A 15,408-nucleotide genomic window follows, 5' to 3' on the forward strand; every position below is an offset into this window, starting at 1 on the left:
TTTCCCTCCTCCGCCTCCTCCTCCATCACTTAGAATAATCTCACCCCCTCCTCCCTCCCCCGTCCGCATCCCATTTCTAGAATGAAAATAAAGTGTTCTTCCCCAAGTGTCCCAGCCATCCTTAAAATATGTCTCTCTTCACTTCTATAGCAATTTTTAAAGGGCCTTCCAGCCTCGGGCCAATCGGTGCCACTCTTTTGGTGGAGGACCAGAACCTGGTGTCACCGCTCCGACCCTCACGAAGGCTAAAGGCCGATACACACATACACACACTCTTGCAATGACGACGGCGGCTGGCCATGCAGTTGCGTCGACGGACTCGTGTTGGTTCATGGTTCTCGTGTCTTTTCCACACGCCAGAACAGCAGGCGGTCCTTATACTCCGTCAAAGACAGATTATATACACGCTCAAACTAAAGATATATTTGCGAGAAACGAGGGACTCCAGGTTTACACGGTCCCCACAAATACAGAAGTACAAATGTGTGTGTGTGTGTTTTGCAGAGCCTTGAAACAGACAGAAGTTCTCCGCATCAGCTCGGAAATCTGCGGACCTCTTCAGCCAAACGTTCTTCAACGGGATCCATTGTTCATGTTTCTGCGATGGCGGCATTATGCATTGTGAAACCGGAAAAGCGAGACTCAGAAAGGGCGTGGTTAGCAGACCGGTCACAGGCTTGCGGGCTGCAAATGGCTCCAGTAGCTTCGTCGGATAGTCTGAAATTTTGGGCGACGCACGCGAGATGGCTGATGCGACTGAGTGTGTTTGTGTTTGTGTGTGTGTGTGTGTTACGTCTGCTAACTTGTGGCGTCACAGCATGGCTGTACGAGGCTGTACAGGAGACAGACGCCGTGTCCTCCCTCTGTGGTAAACAAAATGGCCGTGCAATAAAGTCGGCATTTAGGAGGTCAGTTTGCCGCTCGAGCCTCCACAGCTGCCAATCTGTCTGCTCTCGCCACGCGGCCCCGACGCTCGCCGCTGTGCACTCAACCTCGACCGAGGTGGATTTCAGCTAAAAGCCTCACAGCCCCGGGTGTTTATTGGAAGGACAGTACAGCCTCATAACACTCAGCAAAAGCCATTTCCTGCCGATCGAACTCAGGCCAACACCTGGAGCAAAACAAAAGGTGAAAGATTCACTGGGCTTCTGGTAATTTGAACTCAAATCTTTTTTGTAAACCTCTTCCTTTAGGAGATGGGCTGACGCAACAGTCATCATCATTTCTCTTCCTCCAAAAGCAATGAAGGATACCTGAACGCTGAACAGACATCACCCACCGGCAAGTCCTGGATTGACTCTCAACTTTAAGAAGCTTTATTTATTTGGTCAACAATCATTTCACAGAAAAAAGAGCAGCAGTTCTTTGCAGCAAAATCTCCGTAAAGAAGGAAAAGTGGAGCTTAAAACACTCCCAGAGAAAGGTTACGCTGCTCCCGGGGGGGCGGCAGATGGCCGAAACAAGGTGTCTCTGAGGTGTCAAGCGCCGTTTCTGGGTCTGAGAGGTTGGGAACAGTTGAGGGCAAAGGCTCATGGGAAAGCTACTCCGAGGCGAGGTTGCTAAGGCGGCGTGTTTTGCAGGCTCTTAATGAGGTCGCGGCCCTCCATGCCTATGCAAACAACCTTCACTTTACGCCCCAAAATGCTGTGTGTTCATGCCATCATGTGCTCTGGAGTTAATTCTGTTGGGAAGATGAAAGAAATGGGAGTTGCATATACTTCCGACTCTTCGATGGCATATAATTGGGAATATTAGTGTCTCTGGAAAAAACCAAAAACACCATTTTAACTCGTATAATAATGGCATTGTCCCCCCTTTGCCCTAACACATGCATTGCCACCTCTGCACACCACACTGCAGTGTCTTCTACTGTGTTTAACACAGTGAAATGTTGAACAAGTGGACGTTGCCGGTATCATTATGGGAGTGTTTTCTCCCCACTGGGGCTTCCCTCCTCGCTGCGCTGACGGACAGGTGCGCCTTGTTTGAAATTCCTGCGACACGCATTCCTCAGAACGGAGAGAGGCGAGCAACAAAAGAGGGAAGCTGGGAGGTAGATGCACACTGGGGGCATTTACATAATGGGCCTGCAGTTCCATGCAAATTCATGTGATTCCCTAGCAAAACATCTGCAATGCAAGCATCGTTACGTATGCATGAGTTTGAGAGGCGAAGGGAAGGAGAGAGAGAGGAAATGAGGGAGATTAAGGGAGGGGGTTAGATGGAGAAAATGAAACCAGAGATGGAGGATTTGAAGGATGACTAGTTTGATCAGAGGGATAAATTTAGACACTAAACACACCTTCCTTCACGCACACACACCTCACTCTCGCTGTCTCTCACCATATACACGGCTTTACCGTACACCTGGTTGGGTTTCTGTGTCTTTTTCTTTCTTCTTTTTCCCGTCTTCAGATGTACAGATGGTTTCTATAGACTGCTTTTATAGCTGAGGTTTGTGTGTGTGTGTGTGTGTGTGTGTGTGTGTGTGCGTATCTGCTTCTTACAAAGACACATAAAGAAATAAGCTCACTCTAAATCTTCACATACTTATATGCCAAAAACACACATACAAATGCAAAAAAACTAATAGAAAATCAACTCTATATGCAAATATAAAGGACTAGTCTATATGTACATATTTACGCACACATAAATACATGTGCACGTCTCATACATGTATACATACATACTATTACATACATGCACACATGGACACAATTGTTCCCAGAGGCACAAATGCACACGCACACACGTTGGCTGACACGACACATGGACGCACACGGACACACACAATGAGCCGGAGTCGCACGCGTTGTGTTGAAGTCCTGCTGCGAGGGAGGAATCGATGAACGGCAGTAAACTGGTTGATGTGATTCGTAAAAAGTGAATCCAGGTAAAAGCTGCAGGACGAGCGACGGCTGCACATAAACAGCAGAAAGCAGAGTTGAGAGAGCGCTGCAAAAAAAGGCAGTATTCTCTGAAAAATATGTATTTTTTCCATCATTTTACAACAGAAAACAGCAGAATATACTGCCGACCGTGTACTGCGTCAGCCTCGTTCTCTTAAGTCAAAAATCAATGATGAAGAGGGTTTATGTGCAAATCCTGTGATACACACATGAGACCAAAGCTTGTTCACATCCACACATTATTTGTATTCATATTCTCACTATTTGTAGTGTGATTATCATTCCTTTCATATTGGTGGCTGTAAAGTAAAGTTAGCATCTCCCTCTTTACGCAGCAGCAGTTCAAAGAGCTCACAGTTGAAGCCGTCAGCCGGTCCGACCAAAGTGAATATGGCCGACAAGAATGAGCGCGCACACGGATCATACGGATTCCTCCACGGTTATCTAACGTATAGTTGATCAAAGTGCAGGGTCGCGTTAGCTGCTTCATGTAGCATTAGAGCCGCTGACTGGAGATGGATGTGCATTTCTCGGTTTGTGGGGAACTTCCTGTTAGATATTTGAGCTGTGACGAGACGCCTTTGCTCTCCTCTTTGACACAATCACTCGCGTACTTTGAAGCCATTAATTCCCCTTTTGACAGAAACATTCATTAAGAAGTGCGGCCGCCAAAAAACTCTCCTTTGTGCTATTTTAAAATCACTTAAAGACGTTTTGTTGAAGGGACGGTGTCGTGTCTTCACTGGCTTTTGCTGTAAATAATGTTCCCAAATGAAGAAACTGACCTGTACACTGTAAAAAACGCACTGTAAAATTGACAGTTATTAACTGGCAGCTTACTGTAAAAAATGTTTTTTAAAAACACAGTATAGAAGTAGATTATTAGTTACTGTCATTTTCTACAGTACTTTTTGGGTGCAATGATTTTTACAGTAATCTTTTGGTTACTGTGATTTTACCACAACAATACTTTGTTTTATTCACAAAAAATACAGTAAAGCTTTGACTACTGTAATGTTTAAATAAATACACAGTATTTTACTGGGAAATAGTTTACAGTAGGTTACTGCTCACAAACACAGTACATTTCACAGGTGTTTTTTTACAGTGTATCTCAGCTCATCGTCCATGACCTGTATGATAGAAATCATATTTAAAAATACTTCTCCTTGGCTGGATATTTGCTCACATTAGCCGCTAAAGCTAGAAGGTTTAGGACTCACTGTAAACAGACCCGTCAGAGTCCCGCAGCCCAAAACCAGTTGTTGACTCACGTTCTGGAAACCAAACAATGCATGAAAAACACACTCCTGCAGAAAGACCAACTTTCTTTTTTTCTGGACGAGACAAACAGAACTAATATTCTTTTTGAAGTTGCAGACATCAAACGCGCTGTTTTGATGATCAACCCGACCAAACTGGAGGCTTTTTAACTGTGTGTGTGAAGAGAGCTTACTGTTCACCTCATAAAAGGGATTATTAATGCGCTCCCTCCGGTCATAGTTGTTTTTCTCCTTGTTAATACAACTTCACATCTTTGCAGTGTGTGTGTGTGTGTGTGCGTGTGTGTGTGTGTGTGTGTGTGTGTGTGTGTGTAACGGTACAGTGTTGAGAGGATGCAAATGGCTCAGCGCCTTAAAATCACAACTCTCATGGTCTTTTCTGGAGAAATACATATGTTTATGTACCTTCGTTCACCAACTGTGACGTGTCTGTGTGTGTGTGTGTGTGTGTGTGTGTGTCTGTGTGTCTTTCTCACTCTCAGTAATCAGACGCATCAGTATGAATATTGCACGGGGAACCGAGCTGAATCTGAAGCTCGACCGCGTCAAAGCGAGCGTCCCTGATCGCCGCTGACTGCCGCCACTCAGTGGAAACTGCGCCGCCATATTGGCTGTAATTACTGAAGCCTGGCGACCGGTTAATATCTGGAGTCGTGGCCAGATTAAGTAGGGAAAAAAAGAAGTTCTCGTTCGTTGCCCATCAGGGGGAATAACCTGCAATCTAACACGTCCTCGTCCACAGGAAGGCTGTCGGCGTGAAACCAAAAGCAGCGACTATTTCGTTCTTCACAACGAATATGCTCAAAGCTCAAAAGGCCTCGTGGTAATTGCGTCTTATAGATGCTTATGACTTACATATTTACACATACTGATCAACAGCGAGCCACTGGAGTTGCTCTTAATCAACGTAATCTCCATTATTCAGTTTAAATATGGTTTGTTGGACCAAGTTCGGATCAGAATAAGCTCAATCTGCTGTCACCCAGCTGGTCCTCTACGGCGGCGTTAACCCTTTAACTTCCTGTTGCCAGTGGTGGCAAATTAGTTTGTGGTGCTTCTACTTCTCCAAAGCTTATCTTACGAAAGCAAAAACAATTTCTAATTATTCCCAATTTGCTGGATTCCCCCGATAAATGTGTAAATTGTTGCTCAAACCATGAGCGTGAGCAGTTTCCTCGCTTCATCCATCGATTGGCCTCTCTGTGCTCGCGTGGCCTGAATGCTCAACGCCGCCCGTTTCTAAATAAAAACGTGATTAATTCTTCCGGCGAGAGTTGACAGGTGTTCCCATGCTAATAGCGAGGTTAAAAATGTACTTTGATGATATTTTAGCTTCTCCTGTCCCTCAGGGACTGACAGTAAATACATGCAGGCGTCTGCATCATTCAGTGCAAACGTCTTTTTTATCTCTTACCGTTTGCGTCGTGTGTCGTTCAGGGACGGCGGCGTTGAGCTCTGCAGAAGTCAAACCGGCGTTCATGTTTCGCCGTGGCCGATCGACAACAATAGCCGCTGTAATTGTGTTGTGAAGTTTGTATAGCAACCAGAGGTGGAGATAGAAAAAGCGTGCCCTAAAGGGAGGGCCATAAATCATAACCTGGGCACTCTGTCAGCATCGATAGAGAAACTCCCTCCAGGCAAGATCTCCTCTTCCTCCACCAATGTTTACAGTCAGAACAATAGGAGCATCATTCACAGCCTGTAGATCATTTGATACTCCTCCTCTCTCTATTCATGTTTCTGCATTTCCCTCCGTTCTCACCTGGCCTCCAGGCTCAGAGCAAGGACACGCGTGTTGCTCGCGTGTGTGTGTTTATAGTGAAGTGTGTTGAAAGATGAGGTGAGCTTCTGGAAGACACACTTTTTTTCTCTGGCACGTCGTCGCCACAAAAGAGCTTTTGTCGACGCGTCCTTTTGTGTGTTTGTGTCTCCAGTGTCCGTGTCGTCAGAGGCGTGACGCTGCTGCTGCTCACGTGTCCTGGACGGCTTTGCTGCACGCGCTGGTGGTTTTATTTTAAGCTGCTGCTGCGTCTGTTTCATCTGGTCGGTGCCGTCGCGGTGAGGGGGCGGGGCTTGTTTCGCGGCGAGGGGGCGGGGCTTGTTTCGGCCTGCTGTCTGTCTGTCGGAGGTGTTCGGTTACGCCGCAATTAGCTGCGCTCGTCGGCCTCCCTCACGAGACGCCGTCACACATGCAGCCTGCATGCAGCGCAGCCTTTCACATGCAGCACCTTGACGTCGCTGACATGACCAGAGTCATCATGATTGACTTTTTACACATTTTATATGAATTAATGCTACGTTATATTATATATGGTGCAATACTTTATACACATGTTTACATTTTTACTGATTGTGCAATACTTTTATACACATTTTACTTATTGTGCATTAATTTTATACACATTTACTTATTGTGCAATACTTTTTATACACATTTTACTTATTGTGCAATACTTTTATACACACTTACTTCTTTTATTTTTATGCCATCTATATATTTAATATTCTTCTTACTGTTTGATTTTGTTTTATTACTGTTCTACTGTTTATTTATATTGATCTTTATCTTTATTTACTGTGAGCAGTGCTGCTGTAATCCTGTAATTTCCCTACTGAGGGACTAATACAGGATTATCTTATCTTATCTTCTATCGCTGTTGTCGACCATGACAGTTATGATACTTATATTAGAGTGTTTATTGAGATGGAAGGTTGTGAGATGTTTATATTATAAAGATATATTCCTCTATTCCATTGGAGAAGTTGTCCGTCTTCGCTGATGTACTTCTAATCCAGCGATGTATTTCTTTAAGTGCATTCAATCAGTTCGTAATCCAGCCGTTGACTCTCTTGTCAAAACCCTCGCAGGTGAGGACAGAATGAAATACTCACAGATACTTTGAAAGTGGATCAAAACCGTGAACCTGTGTTGACAGAATATCAGCGTGACCTTAAGGTCACGTGCTTCAGGGCATCAGCTGCACGCTGTCTGCACACGTTGTTCCCTCCACCTCCCCGTTAACCAGCCAGCGTGCAGGTAATTAATCTCTCAAAGAGTCACCCTCACCCTCCTGTGGGCTCGGCCGAGTCGCCGCGTCGCCGCACCCTCCAGGACCCGAGAGGAGTCCTGTGTCTTGCACAAGGACACTAAAGCGGCTCAGATGTCGACGCCAGGGCTCGGACCCGGCCGCCGACATCCGGACCCCTCGAGAAGGAACGCTGTCTGTGTTTACAGCCCCATCGCTGACACGGACGTCGCTTTTGTCGAGAAATTGACAAACTCATTACACTCGTGTCCTGGCTCGCTCACTTCTATCTCTCCTCGCATCTCAATTCACATCTTTTTTTAATTAAAGAGTACGTTCAACCACTTGGTGATGCCTCTATGCCGCGCCACACGTATCCAGGAGATGACAATTGTCTCTGTGTGTAGGTGTATATGTGTGTGTGTGTGTGTGTGTGTGTGTGTGTGTGTGAGGCGTCTCGAGCCCCTCCGTGCAGCTTGGAGGATTAATGGCAATTTGACTAAAACAAAGAGACGGCGCCTGGAATATCATCGGGTGTCTGTGTAATTACGAGGCGATGAGATAAGCAAATAACGACAAGATCCTGCGATAAGGGAAGGAAAAAAAAAGAGAAAGATGGAAACCAGTGACTCCCCTGCTAATTAAGCGATGAGAGAAGGCAGCGGGTGAGCGATGGGTGAGGCTACAGGGGTTTGGGCCCGCGTGACACTTTGCTTCACCAGCATCGACGTTGAGGAAAAGCTCAGCGCCTCAGTCGGTGTTTTCATCCCGAGTCGCTGAGAGACCGATCTGCCGACGCCGGCTGAACCTTCACCTTCTCTGAGCCAGCGGCTCTGGCTAAGAGCGTGAAGCCGAAGCCCAAAACGCAGCGCATGTGTCCCGTCATCCACAAGCCCTGCTTTAAATATACAATAGAACAAAAATGTCTAATTCTTCTTCTCTGTCTGTTTTTTCTCGCAGAGCGCCGAGCCGTCCTGCGTGAAGACCCCGACCCTCCCTGCGCAGTCGGGGCCTCGGCTCTCCGGCCGGTCGAAGATCAGCCCCGCCCCGCCCCGCCCCGCCCCGCCCCTCCCCACCGTCCCGACTGGAGCCAAGATGGCCGACGGCGGTGCTCCTCGCCTCTCCTTGCCGCTCCTGCTGCCCGCCACCATGCTGCTGCTGCTGTCGCTGCTGCTCACCGGCTCCCACGCCTTATGTGAGTACGGCCGCGACGCCGCCGACCGCTCACAGCCCGGTGCGCGAGTTAGAAACAGGGACATACTGACGGAAAAAGGTGGAAGGCGGCAAGTAAACGAAGCGCTGGAGCCTTTCACAGAGATTCCTCGGCTGCTTTGGAGACACCGTCCTTTTGAGTTTGCCTTTGGTTGAGCATGTGCAGGCATGAAAGGCATGTTTCTCAAATATCTTCCTCCGTGAAAGGTAAAAGGAGAAGATGTCTCGGCCTCAGCCAAAGAAAATAATCATTTCGGGACATTATGATGAGGTTTGACTATTACAGGTGCCATTTGTACATGTGCTTTACAGTGTTGGTACTGTAGCTGTGGATGGATGTGATGCTGCGGATCAGCACCACACGGGCATTTTAAAAATCATGGATGTCTCAAAACAGGAAGACTTTAAAGACATGACTCCTGCCTGTGTGGATGGTCCTCCACAACTTCCCGTGTTGGTAGCAGAGGAGCATCAGGAGTGTCTTATCCCACCCTGTCAACTCCTGCTTAGGATTTGTTCTGCACCATTTCCCTGTTAAGACGGGCTTAGAGCAGCATTAAGGGAACCAAACAAGAGGAGTCTCTGCAGAGGAATAGAACAAGAGTGATGGCGAGGTGGGGAGGCTCCCCCTCGGGGTTCATTGTTTGCAAATCCTTTGTGCGTGTGCAAGTGTTTATGAGAAACATGCATGTGTGACGTGGTGAATGTGTGTACCGTACATCTTTGTGAGCCAAGAAGTGTTTCAGCGGCGTCCCTGCAGCATGTACACGATGTGTGTGTGTGTGTGTGTGCGGCTTCACCTCCCTGTTTTTGTTTGTGTGTGAGACTCAGGAAGGACTGAGCTCTGACCTTGTCTCATTTTGATTGGATCTAATCTCATTATCCCTCCCCTGTCTGTCTGCATCACTCAAAAAGTCACAACAATAGGAGGGGGGGGGGGGGATTAACTGGTTCTAATTCAAGTGTCTTCATATAGCAGATAAATAACAAATGAGCTTTGGACCAAAGTGCTTTTCACAGGTCTCCACTTTGTGTGCATGCTAATTAGCGAAGCCACAAAGCTCTGGACAAATTGCTCAAAACTTGATTGAGTCTGCAAAGACAAAATGAGACGAGCGAAGGGCAACCAGAGTCCATAAAGCACGTCAGCGGGCAGAATATAAATCTGCGGCACTTAAAAATTGATATCAGGGTCCGGCAGATGTGACGGCGTCAGCGCAGCGCCACACAGTCTTTGTGCCGCGACCACAAAATGTCGTGGAAGTCGAGTCCCGCTCGCTCGCGGGTCATCGGCGAGGTGGAAGCTTTTTCCTCTTCTGGTTCCCTCGGTCCGGCTTTTCTGACATTCGCTGAGTGCGTTGAAGAGATCGGGAGGGGGGACTTGATTCTGTTCATGTCGCAACAGAGCTGTCTGCTCTTGATTGCATGGTGCTTCGAGTGTCTGCTCGCATAATTTGAGTATCTTTCAGCTCAGCTGGCTGAAAACATCTGAAATTGCACTCAGACAGACGTCAAACAGACGCCTTTGTTCCGTCTGTTTTAGACTTTTCTTCTGTCTGACTTGCGACGCTGAAGAAGGAAAGCAAAGGTGCAAGAGCTCCGTCTCTCTTAGCATGTTCCACATGAAGCCGCTGGCTGCATGTTCTTCTCCTTCCAGTCGTCCTTCTCTTCTTCACTTGAACTGTCTCACAGACTCTGTTGGCTCACTCCGGTTTAAAAGACATTCAGCTTCGTTTTTGATGGAGATTAGCTTCCACTTCCCTCTCTCTCTCTCTCTCTCTCTCACTCACACTCACACACACACACACACACACACACACACACACACACACACACACACACACACACACTAACAGCAGGACACTCCCCATCTGTCAGTATCTGCCAGTCTTTGTCTGCTCTGCCCGTGGATATGATCACTGTTTTTGTGGATCTCTCTCTCTCTCTCTCTCTCTCTCTCTCTCTCTCTCTCTCTCTCTCTCTCTCTCTCTCTCTGCACTGTGCCCCACAATTATCACACATTTCTTCTTCTGCTCTCTCCCTCTTTTAACCCACACTCTCTCACACAACCCAGTGGTGCAGTTGTCCAATTATCCAGCAGGTGGACTGAGAGAGGACCCCTCCCCCCCCGCCCTCCTACACACACACACACACACACACACACACACACACACTTCGTATCAACACTTTCCTCCTTTTCACACAAGCGCACACACCCACACACACACACACAGTGGACGCCAGCTGAAAGCATGATGTCATCGCTCTCTCTGCCCTCCATCTTTTCCATTTATGCTCATAAATCACAGCAAGAAGAAGAGACATTTTTAATCAAAAGAGAAAGAAAGATGCCACAATAAATCCTGCCACAAACTGTAATAATGATTGGCTGCTTGTTTGTGTGTCTGTGTGTGTGTGTAGGTAGAATATATATATATATATATATATATATATATATATATATATATATATATATATATATATATATAAATATATATATATATATATATTTTTATATATATATTTATTTATTTATATATATATTTATTTATTTATTTATATATATATATATATATATATATATATATATATATATATATATATATATATATATATAAATAATTTTATTGACAGAGTTGCTATGGCATGACAATATCCACACACACACACACACACACACACACACACACACACACACACACACACACATGAGAGCAGACACCGGCAGGTAGCCCGTCCCGTTATTACATTCTAGCAGATAATTTGTCCTTTTTATTTGCTGTCGGATGATTTAAACAAATAAAACAGAACCACAGAAAGCCTTCAGCGTTTAGATGCCTTCATCTTTTATATTGAATATTTCTTCTTCTGTGTATTTCTGTTTCTGGACTGAAGACGTTCGTCGTCAGCGTTCTTTCTGGCTCTTTCTGGCACCTCCGCGTCACTTCTTCCTTCTTTCTTTTGGCCTCTTCGAGGTCTCAACAGTAGCATTCTTGGCAAAGTTCTCCTAATAGTAATTGGCCAGAACCCACAGTGATGGGTGAGGCTGTTCAATTATTTATATTCCTTTGAAGCTGCCAATTGGAAGAAAAAAAATCAAAAAACGAAGCCCTTAGTGGAGATATTTTCTTGTTCTTGCTCCCAGAGTCTCTGTGTTTCTGTCTCCTCGTTACTCTCCATTTCTCTGCTGTCGTTCCCTTTTCCCTCCGTTACTTTTAGACTTTCCAGATAAATGTTGGCGCCGACTCCGTCCAGTTTCTGTCAGATTGGACGTCACGCGCTCCCCGTGCTCCGCTCCACTGTTTTCCTCTCAAACGAGAAAGAAAACAAGTTCAATTTTTAATTGAGTTACAGACATCCGCCCCGGCCTCAAGTCGTCTCCGCTCCGCTCTGAGAGTTTTTTTCGTTGGATGGATTCTCACAGCGCCGCGCTTACAAACGGCAGAACCGAACAATCCCAGTTACCGGTGCAAGAACCACTCTTCCCCTCGTGGCTTACTGTTCTTTTAAAGGTCTTGAACGTAGTTTTCAGCTCTCTGGCGTGAGCTGCAGGTGCAGGTGAGGCCAAAGCGCCGCGCGTTAGCTCGTGTTTATCGCACGAGACGACTGAACGCCGCCGACAAGCGATGGAGTGTAATTTACTTCATGCCTCCCGAAAGCACAGTTTCTGGCAGCATAATAGATCAAACGCAGCCGTCCTTCAAACTTACAGCCGCATCACGGGCGATACTTACATCTCTTTTCTTTCTAGCATCATCTCTCCTTTGCCCCGGTAGTCTGAGCAGCGCTACGTGAACTCAGTTTGACAGAACAATGCGAGTGATTGACATGCGTGAAAAGGCGCCATCGCTCTGTTTCTTCTTCTTCTTCTTCTTCTTCTTCTTCTTCTTCTTCTTCTTCTTCTTCTTCCAGCAGCGAGGAATTCAGCACACCACCAAGGTGGCTTTTAAAATTGTAATGCAGTCGACGCTTTGATGAGCAAGTTTAGATCTTCAAAGGTTTGTTGAAACCCGGCACAAAGGAAGATATTCCTCGACGCCTGGCTGAGGCGGCGGCGCTGTTTCATAGCATCTCTCAGGTGGAGACTTTTCCTCGTGTGGAGCTTTACTTGGATCTGAATATAAATATACAGTGTGCTTTATTTTCAGTGGTGGGAGGGGTGATTGTTTGGTCTCTTTAGTTTCCTTCATTGCGCTCCTTTGTTTTGGATGACCTGTAACACGTCGTGCAGTTGGAGCTTTTTTCCTTCTTCGTTTAATGAGCCAACAAGTGTCAGTTGTCTCGAGTGAGTCTTCAAATGACACACAATCGTTGCCGTTTCCACCTCCTCTGTGTTGCTCTGTGGCCATTTGGAAATCAAGACACACACTTAAGCTTAATTTCCCTCCTCTCTCTCCCCGGGGGAATTGAGCCTATTTATTTCCAATGGGTGGAAGGGTACTTAGTGTGTTTCACTTCTTTTTTTTGCTAAAGCCTTCCACAATGGTTTCAATGGGACCAATTTGTGCATATTAGGAGTTTGCCAATCTTTTTTTTTTTTTTAGGAGTGCAGCTTTGCTGTGACAGCAGTGTGATCGGGCAAAGTTTTTTCCACCTCTGGGTGCTAATACTCTGAAACTTACTTCATACCGGGTTCCCACATTCAACTCCCCGGTGGACTGCGACGCCCGGCGAGTTCGCTCGCAGCGCCGTCGACATCGCCGGCTCAGCGGATGATGCAAAAGAGGAAAGGGATCGCTCAAAAACATCACGTCTTTAATTGAGCGCTGGAAACTGTTTTCTCAAGTGAATACATTCACTAATGAAGTCACAAATAATGTCGTTTCCCGGCAGTGGAAATGAATTGTTTTTTGAGAATCGTCTTGAAAGATGTGACGATGCTTTAAAGTTCGGCCTCGAGGTGATGTTTGTGACAACAATCTCATGAAAGACTCGCAATCGAACGATTAAAATCCTTGAAAGAAAAATGTAATCTACAGATATTTGACACAAGATGGCCGATTCCTCACTGTGGGAGTTTCCTGAACAGTCAAGACGGCTCAAACTCTCCACATCGTATTCACAGCTGCTCGGCAGCCCGGCTGCCCCGAGAGCAAATCCCATTTAGCCTTTCCTCCGTGTACTTTAATTGGAAAAGCGACTGTTTCATTAACCCAAGCCTGCGCATCCAGAGTGAGGGTTGCACAGGAACACGCCCGGTGGAAGGTTTCTACAGCCAGAGATTCGTCCAGTGGATTTTTGTTTTTTTTTTGCTTTCCAAGCCAGAAACCGTCGTGGCCGAAGGCTTCCTGTTTCGTGAGGGGGGACGACTCGGATGGATGGGTCCGTTTGGACTCGAGGATGAACGCACAAACGTCACGGTGGTTGTGACCTCGTAGCCGACGCGCTCTCGTTTGCAGCGAGAACCCTTTGAGCGAATTTGCTGAAATTTGGTACAAAAAACGCCCGCTCGAACTCAAAAGTTGAACTGCTTTTGGTGCTCGGAGGTCATTTTGGACTTTAAACTGCAACATGGCGGATCGGCAGACACACAGCGGAGAGGTGGGGAGTCTAGTTTTTATCCAACACACACACTTTCCAGCCGTTTACGAAATTCACGCCATCAGAAATGTTCCCGTCTGACCGACGTCTTCCATCTCCTTCCTCGTCTGCCGGCCCACGTCGGCAGGAAATGGCGTGCAAAAAAACCTTGGTTTCCATGGCGAGGGTCCTGATTGATGGGCCGTGGTCGTTTAGTCTCGTTGGGTTTGTGTGATCTCCGGAGACAAAGTGCGGCAAACCCATTTGTACGTGTGTGTGTGTGTGTGCCGTTTAATGCATCAACGTGAACGCACATTTGGTTTAATCAATATCTCTCTCTCTCTCTCTCTGTCATCCCTCCATCCCTCCATGAGTATACCTGTGTGTGTGTGTGTGTGTGTGTGTGTGTGTGTGTGTGTGTCGATAAAGGCTGCGAGGGCTTTAAGTCGGGCGGCGGCAGCAGCTCGGCGGCCCGCTGAGTCTTTTGGATCGCTCCTTGGCGGATCCTGCAAGCTGGTTAAATCTCTCCACCTCTGAGCTCCACCTCAACGTCAGCAGCGTCTCGTTCACCGACCTTTAAAATGTTTCAACGTTATTTAAAAGTAATTCAGTAGAAAACGTCCGACGTTCCGATTCAAATTAGTGGATAATGAAAAATAAAGTTTTGAACATGTCGGGATGCCAAATTGCTCCCTTCTTCAGTCAGTGGTTGTTCTTATATTCCCCCAAGCAGCCAGTGAGACAGTGTGTGTGTGTGTGTGTGTGTGTCATGTGTTTGACTAATATGAAAATTAGGTTTAATCCCAGTCCGAGTTATTGAGTAAATCAAATTTAAATGGGTAACACAGTCCTTCTTGTTGCTCTTTTCCACGTTGTAAACATCTTTAAAAAGGCGGCAGAGAGTCTGAGACAAAATGGCCGACAGTGAGATGAACATATATGTGAAATATGTGCGTTAACTTCTACATTACCACAGTATTCATCACCCTGACCACGCCCTCTTCCCGGACGGCCACGTGAGCGGCAGCACAAAGTGTTATGCGTTTGCTTGTAGCGTCACCGCTAATAGGACCAAATGTTCTTTTCAGACGTAGCTGGAGAAAAGGGCTCCATGTGTTGTGAAATATACCCATTTGGAGCAAGATGGATAGTGCCTTTTCCCAATTCTCTGCCTTTTCCCCGCAAATCACTAAATGGCCGTGCATCATTTTGTCTCCCACTTTGCTAATTCGGCGGATAATGGCCCCCTATTTATGACCCAAGAAGCTTTTCTCCGTCAATTACTGTATTAGTCATAAAAACCAGTTCCATCCCTCCTCTTTACACAACCCCCCCCCCCCCTCTTCTACCAAAACGACAACAAAAAGGAAGTGTAAATGGAGCCGTCTCACATTCACATCCCCACCTCCCACTTTCCAGCACTCTATAATCACAGCGCCGGTGTGCTCCGTGTTA

The 15,408-nt window shown here is 46.4% G+C and overlaps 1 protein-coding gene across 12 annotated transcripts in view; it reads left to right on the forward strand.

Moving 5' to 3' along the window:
* The window catches only part of ptprsa (protein tyrosine phosphatase receptor type Sa), a 210,153-nt gene that overhangs the window by 81,416 nt on the left and 113,329 nt on the right, over positions 1 to 15,408 (forward strand). For all 12 annotated transcript variants that reach the window (XM_068590029.1, XM_068590028.1, XM_068590034.1 and 9 more), the window contains one exon: positions 8,182 to 8,416. In XM_068590029.1, coding sequence (XP_068446130.1) covers positions 8,317 to 8,416 — 100 coding nt within the window. In that variant the 5' untranslated portion in view covers positions 8,182 to 8,316. The remainder of the gene's footprint in view (positions 1 to 8,181; positions 8,417 to 15,408) is intronic.

Source organism: Clinocottus analis, unplaced genomic scaffold (genome assembly GCF_023055335.1).
Source record: "Clinocottus analis isolate CAN_PGR_092001 unplaced genomic scaffold, fCliAna1.0.p SCAF_23, whole genome shotgun sequence".
Taxonomy (NCBI): Eukaryota; Metazoa; Chordata; class Actinopteri; order Perciformes; family Cottidae; genus Clinocottus; species Clinocottus analis.